Source organism: Bombyx mandarina, chromosome 18, assembly GCF_030267445.1.
Source record: "Bombyx mandarina strain Sakado chromosome 18, ASM3026744v2".
Taxonomy (NCBI): domain Eukaryota; kingdom Metazoa; phylum Arthropoda; class Insecta; order Lepidoptera; family Bombycidae; genus Bombyx; species Bombyx mandarina.
This window is the reverse complement of record NC_143224.1, coordinates 4,179,390-4,201,263: the sequence shown is the minus strand read 5'-3', so window position 1 is coordinate 4,201,263 and position 21,874 is coordinate 4,179,390. Positions and strand designations below refer to the sequence as shown.

General features: G+C 37.5%; 1 protein-coding gene across 6 annotated transcripts in view; it reads left to right on the top strand.

The window, feature by feature from the left end:
• mnb (minibrain) overlaps positions 1-21,874 on the top strand; it is a 127,648-nt gene extending 105,774 nt beyond the window's left edge. For 5 of the 6 annotated variants that reach the window (XM_089735000.1, XM_089735002.1, XM_089735001.1 and 2 more), the window contains 9 exons: positions 7,350-7,538; positions 8,432-8,579; positions 9,128-9,301; positions 11,007-11,119; positions 13,414-13,623; positions 14,221-14,309; positions 15,528-15,657; positions 15,986-16,124; positions 19,139-21,874. In XM_089735000.1, coding sequence (XP_089591126.1) covers positions 7,350-7,538; positions 8,432-8,579; positions 9,128-9,301; positions 11,007-11,119; positions 13,414-13,623; positions 14,221-14,309; positions 15,528-15,657; positions 15,986-16,124; positions 19,139-19,257 — 1,311 coding nt within the window. In that variant the 3' untranslated portion in view covers positions 19,258-21,874. Of the gene's footprint in view, positions 1-7,349; positions 7,539-8,431; positions 8,580-9,127; positions 9,302-11,006; positions 11,120-13,413; positions 13,624-14,220; positions 14,310-15,527; positions 15,658-15,985; positions 16,125-17,590; positions 17,686-19,138 lie in introns of all 6 variants that reach the window. The other variant, XR_016324635.1, reaches the window with a different exon arrangement.

The following is a 21,874-nucleotide window of genomic DNA, read 5'->3' as shown; positions in this document are numbered from 1 at the left end:
TCTCATTATGTAAAAAAAAACTACAAATTCCGAAACTAAATGATGAACACAGTTCAAGTTGAGGTAGGCTCAAGGTTTATGCATCGCTTTCATTGCTAATCGCTCTTCTGAATACGAAGTTATCGGCTAAATTTAATCTCGTTTCATAATGAAAGTTTGTAAGTGATTTATTGCCGAAGGTGAGAACTGATTTAATTAAGAAATTTTGTTTATTATATACCGATAACTGTTAGATATAATTGGATTTGAAAAAAAAGACAATTTTCGAAATGGACCGTTTTATTGGCTACTTCACTGTTTATCAGTGAATTTTTCAAATATAGTATGATTCGTAATGTCCAGATTACAAGTTAACTGAAAGTAGATTGTTATTGTTTAGAATAAAAACGATCGAATATATTTATAATCATAATGTAACTTTGAATGAAACTTAAATTCGTTTTATAATACATTTATAACAATATAAAGAAAACAATGTATTTCCATGAATAAAGAACGAAGGAACGGCGCCATACGTAAACAATTTCCAAATGAATAACTTTTGTCACTGGCAAGAAAGAGGTATGTGATAACTATACGCGTAAATGCATTTAAAGTCATCGTCGGGACCGTCTCGGGACATTTACATACAGTATCGACTACATTTACATAATCTCGGGCAGTTTAAACGTTGCTATTGCTCTATTACTTGCTTTAATATGTTCGTTACACGATTAATAAATCGTGAATGACGTCACTTATTCAATTTGTTTACCACCGTAGACTGATAATCTGTTGATTCATTACTCGGTTATGAAAATGCACCATCAAAAGCGTCTGGCCGGACCTGCCTCAACGAGGGGCGCCCCTGGGGTAGGTTATGGCAGTGCAACGAAACGAGTGCACGGGTGGTTTTCGTAAATACCACTATAACTATAGTTCTATGTTTGCACAGTACTCAATGACTAAACAATGCGATGCGTTTAGAATGCTCGGAATTATCTGAGTGCACGTTTCATTCTTACACATTAATCTGTTTGAATACAATACGTTGTTACGTACTTTGGTTTGTTAATCGATCAAACGAACGAACTTAGTGTGTTATAAATTTTAAATCAGCTGTTCTAGACTGGCGTCGGAAATAAACACGAGAGATCGATATGGTTCGGGCAGCTGGATCTTCGCCCTTTGGCGGTCTATTTATGGATATACGACGACACCAGACACGTACTAATTATTAAGTTAATCCGTGAACAGACTGTTAAATTTGTAGACTTTAGTAATTTTTTGTTTGCTCATAACAGCTCGTACATACACACGCACCGAACTCGATGATTGTAAAGTATGCGTGCCCACTTGACGTACGATGTTAGCTTTTTGCATGTGCGGTGTATGCGGTGCCACTAATGAAACGGGGCCCGGACGTGTGCGTCGCGGCGGCCTACGTACGCGGGCCTTGCATTGGGTCGGGTCAGTGAACCCGCCCGCCCACTATCGGGGTAAATATGCCGAATGCACACAGATGCGCGCGCCGCCCCACGCCACCCTCTCCCGGCGTCGTTGCACTCTGCACGCACACACCCCTAACCCCTCTTAAAACTCCTAATTGATTGCACAAATTTTCTCGCAATAACTGTCTTTTTATGGTGTTAATGGTATAAAGTTGTACAGTTCCCTCGTTTTAATTGATATACTAGTCGTCGTGTTCTACTGTAAATCGGAGTCTAAATTCGATAGGAGACGTATTCTCGTTTGCATATCACGGCGTTACGACTGCTCACGGCGTCAGAGTGTCTATGAAAAATGAACTACCAATCTCTTAAATTTTCTCGGAGAGAAACCTGCTTCGATCTTTTCTCGTTGAAATGGAATGTGAATTTAAGCGGGCGTCGAAGTTGTTCTCGTTGTTATAACGGGTCATCTTAGGTTATCAGGGCCCATAAACATGACACGGTTAGTACCGCCACCTATCATGAGATATGTGGACGTAGTTTCATTTGTAATATCAGCTGTCGCATCCTTGGAACCGGAAATAACCTGGATGTTGCGGGTCAACAATTATTTCAAACTAACCATAAAAAAATTTTTTTTTACAGATTTTACCCTTATTACTGGAATGTTATTTCTTTAATTTAGAACTCTTTGGTCGCTTTACGTTGTGGATGTAACGGAGAGTTGGATTCATGTGTGCTCGAAATGCCAGTAATTTGCCAGCAACCTTTGCAAGAGTATCAGGGAAAGACATTGCTATTACCTCATTCGATTAGATGCGCGATGGACGACAATATACGCAGTTACTTTACTTTATATAACTAGATTAAAAAATATGGCATGGACAAAAAGTAGTGTTATCTATCAAAAAAAATAATGGAAACATTTAGATAAATTAATAAGAAAAATAATACTCAACTCTGACCGAAAATATGTTGTAACAATCTAAATCTAAGAAAAACATTCACCGTCTCGAAACTTCCGAATTCCTAACGAAAGAGCGAACACTAGTTTATTTATAGGCGAATCTGCGAAAGAAGATATCGTCTTGACACGAACCGAGGTGTAATAAAAAAAAAACATGAAATATTTTCATGAACAGCTGTTAAATATACCTACCACCTACCACCAACGTTTCGAAACGTTACTCGACGCAGGCCCCCGAGTGATCCAATCGTTACATCATCGGGTGCATTCAGATGATATCACAATGACGTCACGAGCTTGTGTATATATAAATAAACTTCGTTGTAACTGGAGCGCATTCTGGGATTGTTCGAGGGCACACAATGCCCCGAATTGTGCAGTAAACTGAGTAGTGTCGCCTCTTTGAAAATAAGTATAAAAGTAGTTTACGGCAACGATAGTTAGTGTGGATTTTTTTTTCTGCTATTGCTGTCGACGGCAGCCTACCTATTTCTGTCGTGAAGCAGTAATGCGTTTCGGTTTGAAGGGTGTGGCAGCCGTTGTAACTATACTGAGACCTTAGAACTTATTCGAAGGTGGGTGGCACATTTACGTCGTAGATATCTATGGGCTCCAGTAACCATTTAACACCGGGTGGGCTGTGAGCTCGTCCAACCATCTAAGCCAAAAAAAAGCTGAGCTCTACAGTCATCATTCTCCTGCTCTTCTCCCAGTCTCCTGGGGTCGGCGCAACATGTTTTCTCCTTCCATACTCCTCTATCATCTGCCGTTTCTTCGCTCACTCCCCCCTTACACAAATCTTCTTTCACGCAATCCAGAAGCTGAGCTCCACAGTATATGGTGGTAATTTCTTACATCGCGAAACGAGACCAACAATATTTGGGTCAGGGCCAAGCAGTCTATTTACAATCCTCTCAAGAAATACTTAATAGCTTCTTTTTTTCCCTACCTATGCTGACATCCTTGAGAGGCTATTCCAGCTTCTTGACGTGTAGGTGAGCTCACGAGGCTCAAACCGGATGCTGTTAACACTGGCCCCAGCAAGGGCAGTGCTTCGCAGAATCTACTACCGGATCGGAAACGCGACCCACTGGAGAAGATCCGGCGAGAAATTCAGTGGGCTGTGTCTATTGGTTAATTTACTCGTCGAGCCCTTCGTCGCAAGCGACGGGTTCGGCGAGGACGGTGACTCGTGCTTGAGGTTTAATAGCTTTTGGGAAACAGTATGAAGACTGAGGCTTTTTTACCACTTTTAAAAGTATGGAAACGCTATCTATGGATTTGTATGTTATCTGAACATAAAATCTGACCTTAGATTCAGACTCATTCTATATTTTTCCATATTTGTTAATCGAATGCAACGCAATGCAGCTAACATAATATCTTTATTATGCATGCAATAAAAATCTCATAGAATTGCTAAATCATCACAACTTTGGGCTCGTTTTTGGCACGATTACTACTTCATTTTCTGCGTTCGTCGCTTGTTTATTGTTCCTTATTGTGCTAAGAAGTCAAATAAATCACAATGCACTTAAGTCGCCTGCCTATTATTTTTGATACAGCAGTTCATTATAGCGTTTCCATTTGATTACGCCGAGTTGATCAAGAATTTTGCTGTTTTTATTTAAGAAATATTTTAATATAATATGTTACAATTAAACCATTATTTAGTTAATCGTAATGTTATACTCTCCATTTTTTTTATCATTAATATTTAATAATGAAAATAATCGAAATTTATATGCCTTATTATAGGACTTGTCTAATTTTATGGATATGATTTTTAAATATAATAGTTAAATATCGTGCATGTCAATAAAAAAATTGTACGTAATGGTAAACTATTTATCTTTTCGATTTAATTATTAATAATTATTAAATGTTTTATTAATTAGTAATTATTAAATACTCTTGTGATAAAATGGATATTATAAATAAAATTTGTAAAATTAATTTCTTGTAGGGAAAGAGTGGGTACGGAAAAACAGCTATTGCTCAACTAAATTAAAGCCAATAGGATATAAAATTTTAATCTTGGCATGTGATAAAATGAATTTTCGGGACTCAGTTTTGCTATAGACGAAAATTTTCTGCAAAAAAAAAAACCTTTGACCGTGAATCTTGCGAAAATGTTACGTTCCCAAAAAGTAATGGACAAGATATATTATTGGGAAGAGACCGGCTTCGCATTGCCGGGACCACATAATTGAATAACGGGACACGGCGATGCTTGGATAACAGTGACTAGAAACGACAACATTTTAATTTGTTAATATTTGAAGTATCTAAATGTCGAAGATAATAAAATGAAGAATAAAAGAACCAAGCCCAAAATAAAAACTATTACGCGCTGTTTATTTTTATGTTAACGTAAATACCCATTTCTTGGATGGTAAATATTACATGAAACATAAACTTCAAAATAAAAATTACAACTCATATAGTTTTGAATAAATAAATTCCCTTGAGAAATTTTACTACAACTTTTATGTTTACAAATTGAAATTACCAATATTGCCTATTTATAATCGAAATACACAAAAAAAAAACAACAATTGATTTGCCACTTAGGTATTGTTTATTATTATTTTGCGTCGCAATTTAAGCTCTGGTAAGGTCGCGATCTTCTTAGTCGGTGATGCAACATTAGGTCGTCAGTCTATTTCATTTTTCCTCTCAACTACTATAATAATATTATTATATTATAGTACTTGTCCAATCCTGCGACCTTATTAGTTTTCTGTATCAAGAGATCCGGATTGCGATTTGCAATTCAAGTTTTCCTTTTAAATCATTTAAGATGAAATTTCTTCATTTTGGTGTCCGTACATGGAATGATACGGAAGTCTGATGTATACAGGTGGCCTGAATTTGTGCTTTGTAAACTCTTATGACATCCATACAGAAGGAGATACTAATTTAAAATAGCTAATTATTATTTTTAATAAACGAGAACTCTTTCGGTCTATGCGTTGTATAATTTAATTATTGTTTTTCTCTATATAAACTTTCGTAAATCGTGATGAGCTTAACCATCATATTGTTTACATAGAATAATTCAAGGAAGTTCTCGGCAGCTCACGAGTCTAGATGTCGTTTACAGATTTGAATCTAACGGTAACTTCCGACCGACACGGTGTTAGTTTCGCTCTTCGCATTTCCATCTCCGGCGCGACGTCCATTAGATAGTTAACCTCGAACCGTACAGTGGATCACATCTCGCTATCAGGTGTGCTGCAAACAAAACGTTGAATAGAGGCCGGGTTAAACATGTACGACGGGTGTACGGGTATAATTAAAGTTTAGGAGACGCTCACGTCGCCCGTTAACCTCGTTATCGGGGGCTGGAAGTGGGTGAGACGCGGAGGGGGGGAGGTAGAGCCGGCGAGGGGCGGAGGGGGAAACGGGGAAAATCAATGACAGCCGCCGCGCGCCGTCTCTCCCCGGCCCGACGCGCTCATCTCGCGACCACGTGCCGCGGTCACTGGCCTAACACATCATCCTCATCCGGCATCACCACCTTACCATAACATAACGGTCTTAATTCCTAGAATAAACTTCATTAAAAGAATCGTCTTTCTTGTTTTAATGTTATTCCAGACAAGAGAAACGGTAGATAGGTCGGACGATCCCATCAAGTGACGCCGGTTGCCGGCTGTCGGGCCGCGCTCGGTCGTCTGTAAAATATACGGCGTAATATGTAGGTCGCTGTCGGATATTTGGGTTATCGTTCGGCCGAGTCGATATGCGACACTTCCGCACCGGCACGATGCGAATGTCGTGCATTCGACGTTATTACTGCTAAGTCAAACCGAAGTTATGTAACAGAATCCGAATGACATATCGAGGTCACATAACGATTAGTGCACGTCGTTGGCGGCACGAAACTATTTCGTGAAATTACACCAATATTAAAACCACCGCCGACGATTCAGGTTGTTCACCCGAGCTTTAAGCCAGGTATGGAGTTCGCAAAAACAATGACTCACAATATGAATCAGCTTCGTAAAAAAATGTAGCAATGAACTTCCTATTTCCAAATTCGGTAGTCAGGTTCTGTACAAATATTTTATACCGGCACATCGTGACCCATCGTCGATCAATGTCAGCCTCATATCTGGGTCAACGTCCGTCACCCGAATTCCCGCGCTCCCTCAACTATTCATTTCCTATAACGCATACGACCTGTATTACCTAGGATTTGTGTTGGTTATTGCCCCGGTATCTGTAGGGTTGACACTCGACAGGTTATCCTAACATCTCATATTTATATGGTTGTTCAAAAATATTTTTTTTAATGATTTTTTTTAACCATGATTTATTGCTGAGAACTGGGAAATACGAAATCAAAATGTTTTTTTAAAGTCGTCGTGGCCTAAGAGATAAGACTTCCGGTGCATTAGTGTCGAGCGATGCACCGGTGTTCGAATCCCAGGCGGGTACCAATTTTTCTAAAGAAATACGTACTCAACAAATGTTCACGATTGACTTCCACGGTGAAGGAATAAGATCGTGTAATAAAAGTGAAACCCGCAAAATTATAATTTGCGTAATTACTGGTGGTAGGACCTCTTGTGAGTCCGTGCGGGTAGGTACCACCGCCCTGCCTATTTCTGCCGTGAAGCAGTAATGCGTTTCGGTTTGAAGGGTGGGGCAGCCGTTGTAACTATACTGAGATCTTAGAACTTATATCTCAAGGTGGGTGGCACATTTACGTTGTAGATGTCCATGGGCTCCAGTAACCACTTAACACCAGGTGGGCTGTGAGCTCGTCCACCAAACTAAGCAATAAAAAAAAAATTATAAATATAAATATAATACGGTTATAATAATAATAATTATTGTTACTATTATTATCGCAGTCACTCACTTATTAACTTTCATTTAGTTTACTATGTGTTGAATTATTTTAAAACATTTTATAAATGTTTAAATTTTTTTTTTAACAGGTATATTACGCGAAGAAAAAACGGAGAGCGCAGCAGTACCTGGGCGAGGATGGCTCGCACAAGAAGGAGAAGAAGTTATACAATGACGGTTACGATGACGATAATCACGATTATATTATTAAGCAGGGAGAGAAGTTCCTCGACCGGTACGAGATCTCCTCACCGATCGGAAAGGGATCCTTTGGACAGGTAATTATAAAACATTATTATTGCGTTATTAAGATTATTAAGACGTAGCGTGGATAGACCTCTCACAAGATGAATCGACATCTTATTGAGGTTCGGGGTATCCGCTGGATGTAGGCAGCGCAGGACCGATTTTTGAGGCGAGGCTTGGGAGAGGCCTTTGTCCAACAGTGGATGTCTGTGACCTGATAGAAAAGAAAAAGAATTGTGTTTTACCAAAGTCAAAATGAATTACAGCTTAGTCTCGCAATCGTAGTGGACTATGCCACTATCGGTCCGTAATATTAGTTTTCTGAACTAATTATGCTTTGCTAAGTAAAGCATAATTAGTTCATTCCCTTGCCTGGTGCACCCTCCTTATTATTTCGACCGTGAACAATCGTAGTTTTCGCTTTGAATAATAGGATACTCATTAGTATATTATACCATGCAGATTTCAACCTAATGTCAGTAATTTCATTGGGGTGTGTACAAGAGTTTCGGTTGCTTATTAACATCAGAAGAGCGTATAGCCTGCTGCTATTTTGTGTCGGTAATATAGTAACGATCCTTATGACTTTTGAAATCTAGTCTAGCCAATTTTAGTCTACAATTTTTCATATTTTCATTTGGGACAGCCCTCCCGCCTTTCGTTGGCCGCAAATCTCAGTTACTTTGATGCTCACGTAGTAGTTCCATCCTAGTTTTGTGATGGGAATGAAGCAACCCATATTTTCTCACAAGAATTTCTTAGATTGCATTGTTGACATAGTCGTCAATTCAAGGAATTTTAAACTGTTAATGTTTCCACGTAGCGACGAGTGTCTGGTTCTTTTCAAAATATAAAACATTACAAAAACGATTACCAAGATGTAACTGCGTAGTTTTAATACAGGTAAACTACTTTTCTATTCCAGGTTGTGAAAGCGTATGACCATGAGGAACAGTGTCAAGTAGCGATAAAAATTATTAAGAATAAGAAGCCTTTCCTAAATCAGGCACAAATAGAAGTCAAGTTACTAGAAATGATGAACAGAGCGGATGCTGAGAATAAGTATTATATAGGTAAGAATCGTGTACTTGTATCTAATTTACCTAGTCACCTTATCAAAATTGAATAGAGTACAGTAATCCTCCTTATAACACGGTACTCTTATAACGGATATTCATAATACGCGGTTTCAATTCCTCGTATAACACGGGCATTCCCCCTTATAACGCGGGGATATTACACTTTATTTGTATTTCTGTATTGTGTAATTTATAATGATTTTTACAGTGCATAATTAATTTCGCGTACCTTTGCGCGTTGTGTTAATTGTGATGTTATAAAAATAAATTAATTTAATAAATTTGTGTTCCTAGTTTTTGAATTGTAAAAACATTGGTTATATTGTATTATATTTGTACATAACGCGTTATAAGGGGTCACACATGCGCGTTACGCGTGAATACTTCTATAACACGAAACCAATCTACTGTGTTATAGGGGGAATTACCGTACATTTGTTTTGTAATTAAACTAACGGCGACGTCGCCAGTCGTGTGTTAGTGTTTTTTAATGATTTTCCTGTTTCCACGTTGCTGTCACGATATGCATTTTCATTTTCCAGTAAAACTGAAACGTCACTTTATGTGGCGGAACCACCTGTGCCTAGTGTTCGAGTTATTATCGTACAACCTTTACGACTTGCTCCGAAACACAAACTTCCGAGGTGTTTCACTGAACCTAACCCGGAAGTTTGCGCAGCAACTATGCACCGCGCTTCTGTTCCTTAGTCAACCAGGTTAGTGCCGATTTTGTGTTATTCTATAAATATAAGTTTTGACTGTACGTTTTAGACTGACGGTAGGGCGTCTAGTGAGCCCGAATGGGTATGTAGATACAGCCTAGCCTATTTCTGCAGTGAACCAGTAAGTAATACGTTTCGGCTTGAAGGGTGAAGCAGCCGTTGTGCTATAAAAACTGAGATTTAGAACTCATGTCTCAAGTTGGGTGACTATATATGAGGCCATCAGCGCAAAAGTGGCCTAACCCACAATTTTGCATATTCAAGCTTATATGACGTATAATGGAATTTATTTAAAATATAATAAATTTTGATGCAAAACCGGCCTATCCATAGTTTCACCCATAGATAACACAGCATTGTAAACATTATTTTTGCGCGTATTGTTTTTTTTTGCCTACTCAAATTCAAATTCATTCAAAATTCAAACCTAATTACCTCCATACCAACTATGGTAAGCTTAGGCCAATTTTGCGCTGACGGCCTCATATATAGGGTCAATGGGCCGAAAGCTCGTTCACTTATCTGACCAGAAAAAAATACGTTTTAGGCTCCGTTTGAACTCCAAATTGAACAATCATCAGCAGCAATACCGTCTTTACCATAAGGGCACACGGGGCCCGTGCCCAGGGCCCCCATTCTCAGGGGGCCTCGAAAGACCGACAATTTCTCTCACACGTTTATTCTCAAAACATTTTTGTCGGGCACATTACACTTTTTTCACAAATCAGTAATCAGAAGGTATTTAAAAGGCATATACTATGCCTATAATAGAAGATTTTGCTCAACAGAAACCCCGAAAGAAACCGTTATCGAAATCGTTACCAAAAAACCAGCAGCATTCTAATATCATTAATGACATATATACCATACTGTATTTGATTACCTATAATAAATGGTCTCAAACTCAGTAAAAAAATGTTATTATAATTCGGTTTTTTTACTTTCCAAAATGGCCTCAAATTCTTGTGTGCCCAAGGGCCCCATCCTAGTTTAAGACGTCCCTGACCAGCAGTACTACTATATTAAGTATATCGTCGAAACTGTGCCCTTATTACACCTTCACGTATGTTTTAGTTGTTATCTGGCAATGTCACGAAAGATCGCATGAATGTCAATGTTGAACTTTGAATCGTTATTTTACGTTATACAATAATTAAATCTCATAAGATTGTGTTATAATTATGGTTACATTATATTTGTATATAATATGATTGAAATTTCGGCCTCACGTCCTTAAGCATCGGTAGCCACGTAACACCTAATGGTTTTTTTATTTTTTTTTATTGCTATTGTAGGCAGACCAGCATACGGCCCACCTGATGGTGAGTGGTTACCGTCGCCAATGGACTTCAGCAATGCTAGGGGCAGAGCCAAGCCGCTGCCTACCGCTTAGTACTCATTCTATATCCCCATCATCACATATTCCTCTAGTGGGTTAAAATAAAAATTGTTGATTGCTTAAACAATACAATCGTTGGTTAAGTTATGAACCGAATGATTGAATTAGTAAAGTAAGATTCACATGTTATTGTAATGAGATAAATAAATAATTTTTATTATTATTCACTAAGAGCGATATTTTAATGATAGACTTATCATTATTTAGACTGATCTCACTGTAACACTTCTTGCGTATAGGAGGTCTGTATGATATTATTAAGTCTAATGATAATTTAAATTGTATTTTTTAAAATTTCAGAGTTAAATATAATTCACTGTGATCTTAAACCAGAAAATATATTACTATGTAATCCAAAACGGTCAGCGATAAAAATCGTGGACTTCGGCAGTTCGTGTCAACTAGGACAAAGGGTGAGTACTTGTTACAATGTTTCACCAGATTTTTTAAATTACTAAAATACCAGCCTTCTCAGTGGGTCGCGTTTCCAATCCTGTAGTAGATTCTGCGAAGCGCTGCTCTTACTAGGGCCAGTGTTAGCAACACTCCGGTTTGAGCCCCGTGAGCTCACCTACACGTTAGGGTGAAGCTGAAATAGCCTCTCTAGAATAGCATGGGTAGGAAAAAAAAACCGCACTATGCTTTATAAAAATATGTTTTTAATCGGCAAATAAAAGATCGAATCGGGACAAACTTTTTATTGACCATTTTAATGAATAGCTTATCATACATTTATAATGCATCATCATCATCATCATCATCATCATCAGCCCACAGACGTCCACTGCTGGACATAGGCCTCTTCCAATCCACACCACTGAGCCCGGTCTTCGGCTCTCCTCATCCTCTTCTTGCCGACCACCGTTCGGAGGTCATCGCAGCACACAGCTAGCCAGGGGGCGTTCCACGATACGTTTTCCGCTGCGTGATCTCCACTCGAGAACTTTTTTTTTTATTGCTTAGATGGGTGGACGAGCTCACAGCCCACCTGATATTAATTCAGTCGTGTTATATTATTAATGTCGTATGCCCCGCGGCAATGTAGTTCGGTTATCATTTCGGTCATCATCGCTGACCGGGGCGTGCTGGGCAGGTGACGAACTGCCCAAAGAACAATTCGCTCGCTACATTACCCGTTAGAAACCTAAATGTCCACCGGCTTTATCCGTTAAGTGCTTGTGGCTCACATACTGCTGGCGACGCTTCAGTGGGATCGCGCTATGACAGTCATGATGTTGTTCTACCGCAATATCTGAAATAATGGAATTCGTTTTGAGAAGAACCTAGGGAATCTTATTAGATGTTACTGAGGGTAGGACCTCTTGTGAATCCGCACGGGTAGGTACCACCACCCAACCTATTTCTGCCGTGAAGCAGCAATGTGTTTCGGTTTGAAGGATGGGGCAGCCGCTGTAACTATACTTGAGATCTTAGAACTTATATCTCAAGGTGGGTGGCGCTTTTACGTTGTAGATGTCTATGGGCTCCAGTAACTACTTAACACCAGGTGGGCTGTGAGCTCGTCCATCCATCACAGCAATTAAAAAAAGATGTGGAATTGAGATCTATCCTATTTGGTAAAGTCCTAGGTCGTATCGGAGCTTTGATATAACAGACCAGATCTTATATGATAAAAATCTATAAAACTGCTTATTGTTTTTTCGTCATCCATCTGAAACTTGGACCGATGTGTCTTGCCGGTACAAACTAAATGATAACCTACAGCGAAACAAAGATAAGACGCCTAAGCTAAGGCAGCTAATCTAGAAATTTGTTGCGTGCACATCAACAACTAAGCAAAAGCCAAGTCATTATTGTACAACTAGTTCAGTTTGAAAACTAAATGGTGACAAAAATCTGCGTAACGTGAGGCTAGAGAGGATTAGCTTGGCTCACGTAGCAACAGCGGATCGGCATACGCAACTGATTTAGCTTCACATAGCTTAGCTTACGTAGTTTGTATGAAAAATTACTATAGCTGTGTGAGCTAAATTAAACTAACTTAGCTAAGCTCTTGGTCTGCAACCCCTTAATGGGCTACTCTAATTACGTGATCCGTTAAGTTCGGTTCCGGGTGAACACTGAGTTTATATCGCCATTCATCCAATATAAAAACCACATAACTACCAAATGGCCAAATCATATCAATCTGAATTTCTATAATTCCTACATGATTACATTAGGCATCTAAATCAGGAATCGAATGCTCTAAAACGAAATTATTTTTAACAATTCATATTTGCCGTTCTTCTATACGCTAGTTGTAATAAATCACATCAGTCAGTGCCCTGTGATTTAGGATCCGATGTTTCCTAGGATCATCGTAAATTGTGTCTTGTAAATTCGTTATTATCTAACATCCCAATTAAAGGATTGCCTTGTTTCGATAATGGCACTTCATTCATGAGTTTTAATGGACTTGAAATAAATAAAATATGAACGGTTATCAGTTCAAGGCGTATTTTTGTTTTGTTACGCGCGATTACTCTCGCGATAATTAGTGTGTGGAATATAATAAAATAAATGAAGTTTTCGTTTTAATAAAACTGAGAATGACGATGAAGAATATTTAATTTTCGAATAATAATAAAAAACTGGAAAATACCTATTGCAAAAAAATATTTTAAAATACTTTTATTGTACCGTTTTAATAAAGACTAAGGAAAACTAAATTTAACACGCTGATATTGTATTTTTGACATTTTAGATATACCAGTACATCCAGTCGAGGTTCTACAGGTCGCCGGAAGTATTATTAGGGATCCCATACGATCTCGCGATAGACATGTGGTCGCTCGGCTGTATATTGGTCGAGATGCACACGGGCGAGCCACTCTTCAGCGGGGCCAACGAAGTCGATCAGATGAACAAGATCGTCGAGGTTCTCGGAATGCCACCGGATCATTTACTAGATCAGGTTTGTTGCGATTTTATTGTACGAGATGACGAGAGAGGGGGTGCTGATATATCTGTCATATTCGAGTGTAAAAGAAAATGCGAAATCAGCCGATATGACGGTAGATTTTGATAGGCAGGCAGCGGCTTGGCTCTGCCCCTGGCATTGCTGAAGTCCATGGGCGACGGTAACCACTCACCGTCAGATGGGCCGTATGCTCGTCTGCCTACAAGGGCAATAAAAAAAAATGTTTGATACAGAACAGATTATATAATTCCGAAGTAAAAAAAAAAACTGAGACAGGCTAAGTTTGAATTTTGTAAAATATCAGCTTATGGCAGAGATTAAAGATTTCCCTGATTGCGTGTTAAAATTTATAAACTTATGTCGCGGTACATGGTTCGAATTTTACGTCAGAATAAACAAAACCGTGAAGTTCACGAGTGTACACGTACATTTGATGACAAAGCTGATTTCGTAAAATGTTGAGGAAGCGATGTACGTGACTTGGTATTACTTCTGTGAACGATTTATTTATTCTTCATTAAATGACTACTAGACTGTATTACAGTAGCACTAAGTAAAATATCAATAATAATTAATTATTAATGTTCTTAGGCACACAAAACGAGAAAGTTCTTCGAAAAATTGCCGGCGTCTGACGGCGGTGGTTACGTTTTGAAGAAAGTCAATGGAAAAGATGGAAGGTAAAACTTGTTAACATATCTAGTATAGTTCAAGCTTAAGATCAAGTTTTAGTTAATTTTAAATATACTTAATATATATTTTTTACTGTATTATTGTAAATTTTGTAAATGTTCCATAATACTTGCCACTGATTAATGAAGATGCATTATGTATATATTATTCTTATCACAAAATTTGCTTAAATTTTGATTTAATTTAATAAATAACCTTTTCGTTAAAACACGAAAATGCGATCGCGAGGGTAGTTGTCAAAAACTTAAAAAATAGATGTGCTGTGTGCACAGCGGCTTCTAATCTGCTTAGTATATGAAATTTATTGCTGAAATATCCAAAGTTAACCGCTATAACGTCAATGGCCTAATTGGTGAAACGTCTGTTATACTGGAAGTAGAATGATGAATGAAAAATATAATGGGAGAAATCTAATCTGTAAAATTAAGAAAGCGTTTTTACTTGTTTTTCGGCGACTGAGGTATTCATTGTGATTAGAATGAAGTCAGTGACGTTGATTTTCAAGGGGCAGTGGTAAAATGTCCTAAAATCACATCCGTCACCGAAATTAGACAATATAACATCTATTTTTGTAATTATGACACTACCCTCCATTTGTTTAAATATAACATCAATAGCTATTATTTCTACAGCTCAGTTTTGTTTGAGATAGTCGTGATATGCAGACGTGATTACATTCGTTTATGTGGCTTAACATGGGAAACGAAACAAACTAAACAAAATTGTATTTCACGAGTCGATATTCATCTAACTAAGCGTACATAGCACGATTCGTTGGAGGCTATATTTAGGATAGTGTTACCAGCCGACGAAGTCCTGAGTCCGTAATGGAAAAAATTTTGTTCATTTTTTAATTTTTCTGAACTCACGGCGCACCTGATGTTAAGTGGTTACCGGAGCCCATAGACATCAACAACGATAATGCAGCCACCTACCTTGAGATATAAGTCCTAAGGTCTCAGTATAGTTACAACGGCTCAAACCAAAACGCATTATTGCTTCACGACAGAAATAGGCAGGGTGGTGGTACCTACCCGTGCGGACTCACAAGAGGTCCTACCACCAGTAAAAAAGGCGTGATTAGACGTCAAAATGGTATTCCGTGGTTTGTTCCTGAACTTAGGTCGGAAGTGTTAGTAGATCAAGCCTTAGGTAGGTCACACGGTCAAAGAGTTGAGTTAAAATATTGTTGTTTGTTTCAACAGCGGGTACAGAAAGTACCGAGCACCCGGCACGAGGCGGCTCCACGACATCCTCGGCGTGGAGGGAGGAGGACCGGCGGCCCGACGACGCGGCGAGCCCGGGCACTCCGTCTCCGACTACCTTAAGTTTAAGGTATTAAACTTTATTTTTCTTTGTTCACTTATTTGTGACATTGATGATGGAAACTTGTTTGGTTTTTGTTTTAGCTATTTTTTAATGTAATATACGTATGTGTTTGGTTTCAGAAATACATAAATAAAGTAAATATACACATAATTATTTATCCTTGTTTTTTTACCATTACCATAATGACAGCGCCAATTTTTGTTTTCAATGAGACCAATCCAAAGTTACATAGAAAGATTTCGTAAAATAGACACATATGACCGCGGAAATGTACAGAAAATGCCGAAAAGTTGCGGCGTACATGTGATCTAATATATTTCTTCTCTATTTCCAGGACCTCATACTCCGCATGCTGGAGTACGACCCGAAACAGCGCGTGACCCCCTACTACGCGTTACAGCACAACTTCTTCAAGCGGACCGCGGACGAGTCCACCAACACGCAGCAGCAGGCCACCTCGCACCACCAGCACGGTTAGTTGCGCCTGCACGCCTCTAGAACGATCCATTCACACACGCACACACACACACTCATACACACACGCACACGTACACAATAACGCACCCACACTCATGCACACACACACACACACACGTTAATCGTCTAACTTTAACATCCCGTACATAATAAAAACTACCATTGCGACCTTATTTTACTTATGACGTTTGAATATCGCGCTAATCAACAATGTAGACAAGGGCTCTCTGAATTACATACCTTTGCGGGCTGAGTAAATTTACTACAAAAGCTGGAGGGCCGCAGAAAAAAAAAGTCTTAAAAAACAAAAGACTTTTCGGGAATTCCCCTAATAATAGTAAAACATAGCTTCACTTTTACATGTTGTCATGGGAATGGAATGTTATAAGAATAAAGATAAATTATGTCAAATGTTGATTTTATGTTTTGACAAAGAATTATATTATTCTAACTATTTTCTGATTATTTAGACAAATAGCACTTTAGTCGTGTATGTGACTACGAAAATTGTAAAGTATTCGAATAGTCAAAAATAATATTATGTATAATGACAGTAATATAGCTCACATAAAAATTTAATGTGATATTTTTGAAAATCAAACGACACTTTCCTTGAATATCATACATACTCAGTTTTAAAAATAATTAACACAATTACTTGTGACACAAAACAATGGTTTGGGTTCTCATCATACTTACGTTCATGTAATAAATACATTTCATTTAAAAATAGTGTGTGTAAGTCATCTTCACGCTTATTGTTTCGTACAGCCATGACATGCTTCGTCGCTGCAACCTTACAAACTACTGGACCGCTGAAGTATTGGAAATTAATTAAAGGATTCACCCGATTCCCATGTTGCCAGCTATGGAGTGTGCTTAGTGCGAGTTTTTTAACTTCTCGATCGCGTTAAAGTTAACTGAAATTTGAATGGAGTTGGAACAGCTTCCGTCGTTTGCCGCTACGGGCGCTTTTCAAACTCCATATAAATTTGTGTTAACTTACGCGATCGAGAAGAAAAAAAAACTCGCGCTAAGCACACTGGACCTACTGTATGATTTTTGTTTTGTGACAAAATCCATGTGCGTGGTGTTCGTAGTGGATTCAACTCTGACGTAGTATGAATGTTTGGAAAAATGTTTACAAATAGTATATTATTGACTAACAATTTAGGACTACGGTATTAAAAAATATAAAGTTTTCCGAAATTAATTTTACTAAAACATTGGTGTATCAAAAAACTACAAGCTCGAAGTTTTAGAAGAAAACGCTTAATACAAAAATTTTATGCTTGGTGCTATATCATGATGGTACGGTAGAGAAGTTTCAAACAACCACATATTTAAGTAGATCAATCGCGATTTCTACTATTTTAGTAGAAAACGTTGTTACTCTAGTAACACGTGTATTAGAAATATATTTAAATAAAATAAATTGGGTTGTTGGAATGTGTGTGGACAGATCCGTCGGAGTCCCGATGACTAGAGCGCGCGCGGGCCAGCGGCGACCACACCCGTCACTAGCCGCGCTCGCTCCGACTCTCTCCTAACGTTCACGTAACCGATACATTAACATTCCCCCACCACTCTCCGTTCCCGCGCTTTACATGGCATGGCTTTTGTTTCGTTTTCTTACAATCTAGACTTTGGGATCACGAGTTCGGGTTTGATCTTTTGAAAATATTCGTTCCTACACGCATTTTCACGTGATTGAAAATGTAGATATCCGAGCTTGTGCCTCTGATGTCTAGAAATATATGACGCGTTATCTGCACCTATCTATGATTACACTGAAATTTCAGTGTTACCAACATAACACATTATTTTTGATTACCGTAGTGATAGAAGACAATCAAAGAATTAGTTCAAATCTACCAGTAGACGGTTGATGCAGTTCATTAAAAAAAATTATAATCTTTGTATAATCTTGGTTAGTAGTACTATTTCTATTCTTGTAACTCAATATTTTACAGTGCACAGTCTTTGAACTATATGAAAGAATGACTTATGGTTGGTTGGTTATCTATGCGCTACTGTCTGAGATTTCTTTCATAGATCGTGTATTGGCAACATTGAAAGTTTTTAGTAATTAACGCTACTTTTTAGTAAATAAAATGCGATTCCAACCTATCTACTGGATGAACAAACAAACACATTTTGTTTGGATTTGATGTTATAAATTCTCTCAACTTATATATCTAATCGTGATTAGGTAGTTGCAGATTTTTATTATACTTGTGCATTACCGTTGTCTAGTTGTAGTAATTTAGAATCCCCATAGATGTCTCCAAAAACACTATTACTTTTAGAAAAAAATATATCGTATTGAAACTGTAATAAATGGACATGTAATTAAATATATTAATAAATTAATAAAAAAGTGATGCATGAATTGACCGACATACACATCAGTGTTCAACTAAGGAATTAGGTTTAAGTGAAATAAATAAATAATACAAGGAGCATGATTGTTAGAATTAGATCAAGATAAATGAGTTATTCGATTGCCCATAATGATTTCATGAGAACCAGGAACTCCATTGTTGATATTACTGCTTCAGAAACACTATAACATTTGTTTATTTTATTAAAAAGTAAAGAATGTATATTACAATTTTGTAATCAGATCTGATTCAAAATTGTAAGTACATTTAGAATTTTTTCTCAAGATGATAAATCTAGTTCTCACGATTCATGGGATATAAATGTACTCTCGCTTTTGATTTGAAATTTTATGAGTTCATTGTTTATTTCTAACTAATTTAAAGATATAAAATGTGACGCACGTTGCATTGGTTAGTTGTGGAGATTTACACTAGTCGATTTCTTGGCTAGTCTTTAACCGCTGCAAAGGGAGAGTTGTATTCAAAATTAAATGGATAAAAAAAAACAAGAAAAGCCGGCCTTTTTAATTTTTTTGTTTTGGTGTCCACTTACAAAAACGCATTTGTTTTTTGGATGTATAAAAATTTATAGATTTTTTTATATTCATTGTACGTATACGGTACAGGTGCAGTCGCGGGCGTTGGACGTGTGTGGGGCGCCGAGCGGATGGACGTTGAAAGCGCGCGGCGTGATGACGACATGCTGCCCGCAGTTTGCACGCACAGCCCCGTCGCTATACACTAGCGCTCCCCGCCCCCCCGCGCCCCCCGCACCGCCGCGGCTGTCGCGCGACCCACGCGCGCGCGGACTATCGACAGTTGTGTGTGTGTGTCGGTGGAGGCGAGCACGCCGCGATCGAACGGTATCGTCCGGTGTCGGGCGTCTGCAGTGTTGGTTCGTAACGTACGTTATATGACGCGCGATAAGTCTGACTGTTAAACAAAAAAACAAACGTAAACTGTTGTGGTGACCGTGTATCTCGTATTATTTGTTCTTGATCGCTTCAACGACAGTACTTAGAAGAATGTTCCGGGCGATCGTGCCGTTCCTGTTCTGAGCGACCGGACGCGACGGGGGCATGAAGGCTACGTTTTTTTATTGTTACGCAATGCATATCAAGGACGCAATATGGTAGTAAATAAATATTGTATATATATTTAAAAGAAGAAAAAAAAATAGTAAACAGGACTAATCGATACAGACTGCAACGTTAACTGGATAATGTATAGTTTAGTTACGATCTATGGCTAGTTAGGCTTTCTTTCGGTTATATATAAAATAACGCGAGCTTTATATAATTTCTAAACTGTCGGCAACTGATGACTGAAATACAAAGGGCCAATCAGAATTTGATTTATAAAAAAAAAAACATTAACGTAAACAAAATATGAATAAAAATTTCACTGACAATTTGTATTTGTGTAAATAAATGTTGCGATTCGACACATCTTTTGTGTTTATGATTATAGTTTTATATATATATATATATATATCTATAAAACGACGCCCTCGCATTTCAGTGTTGTTGTGTAATGGTAATTTGAGAGTCGACTGCGGCGGTCCACTTTCAACCGCCGGTATCAAAATAAATATATACATAGTTATTTTTGACCCATCGGATTATTCAAACGATGCGTATAACAGTAATAGTGAATAGTTAACATCTGTAAACCACGAAAATGTACATGTAGGTTACGAATGTTGAAACATATATAAATATAACAAATATATATATTATATAAATATTTATTAATAAAAAATCGGGTATTTCAAAATAGGACTAAATTAAACTGAATTAATGACTCGTTCAACTAATTTGGATTTGAATCTACAATAGTATAAAAACCTCAATGCAACAGACTGCTCGAAAAAATATTTGTAATTAAAATATTTTGTATAGCGTACACTGGAACACTGCCTTAATGTGCCGGAATATTTTATGTGAACGGCTCGCCACACAAGAGCAACTAAACAGTGCAGTTCCTCAATGATTTTAATGGTAACTATTTTATTGCCTACGATTATTAGGCAACTATTTTAGTTGACCACGATTTCTTTTGTAAGCCTTACTTATTGTACCATGTTATACTGTGATCAACGATTTTAAACTAAATTTTTGCATATAATTGAACAAAGACATATTGACATAATAATTACGTGTTAAATGCGTTGATAACTATTTATAAATTTATAAATAATAAGTAAGAATTGAAAACTTTTATATTTTTCATAAATATGTAAATATTGAAAATTGTGTATAAAGTCGTGCTTAATCGCTCGTTTGTGGCGGGCCTATTAGCCTCGGCGACTTTATTGTGGACACGGATTAGCGAAATTTTAAGTTAAATTTTAATTTAGTTGAATTGACTGAAAGGTGTGCTCATAAAGAAGTGGCCGAGGCCAATAAATTGATAGCCAATTATTTCATACTGTGAGATATTATAATGAATTTTTATAAAATTCCCCCTCTCCTATAATAACATGTATTATTTTATAAAGAACATAAGGCTCTTTGTTTTGCGCATGAAGCATTAAAGTATTTTCAAATTATAGTACTGTATTTTATTCGAATGCGTATTGCTCTCGGTTTTAGTTGTTTGTAGATTTGAATCTATTTCTAATCTCACTGTTTTTGTACTATACATTATTCACTATGTAATGTACTGTCTAATACTTTATTGCTTCATGATGTTAGGGATCGTTAGCAGATGTATAAGGTTTAGGTATGGGATGCATATTTAATTTTCAATACGGAAATAGGATGACATTACCAAGTCAGGGCAGGTTTCCGTTTAAAAAACTTCTAAGATTGTGTTCATTTCAGTACCTTATTGTAAATACATGATATCTACACTATTAAAACTTATATTTTAGTTCACTGTATTGTATGATTGACACAATAAAAATGTATGTATAGAGAATATACAGGTTGTACAATGAACATGCATGTTATATGTGACATGGAACATTTTTCTTTTAATTCCCAACGACCGTAATGTATTATTTATTAATTTAAGTAACGGCCGAGGGAATCTGCCGCACGGACGCTGTGTAAACTACGAGCTAGTCGTGAAGTTAACTGATAGAGAACACAAAACACCAACATTTAATTATTATAGTACTAAAACTACATACTCGAGAACGGCCCTAGAATGTTTGCGCTTGGGTGTTATTGTAAACGAATATATTTATTTGTACTGTGACAAGAGGGACACTTGATTGTAAGAGCTGGTGGTGCGCGCGATGAGCTATAAATGTTTATTTCCTATCGGATTGTCAGTTCGCAGGCAATGTAACAATAAAAGGATAGAGCTTTATGTCACTAAGTTTTGTATTTTAAATCAATAAACGATAGCAATGA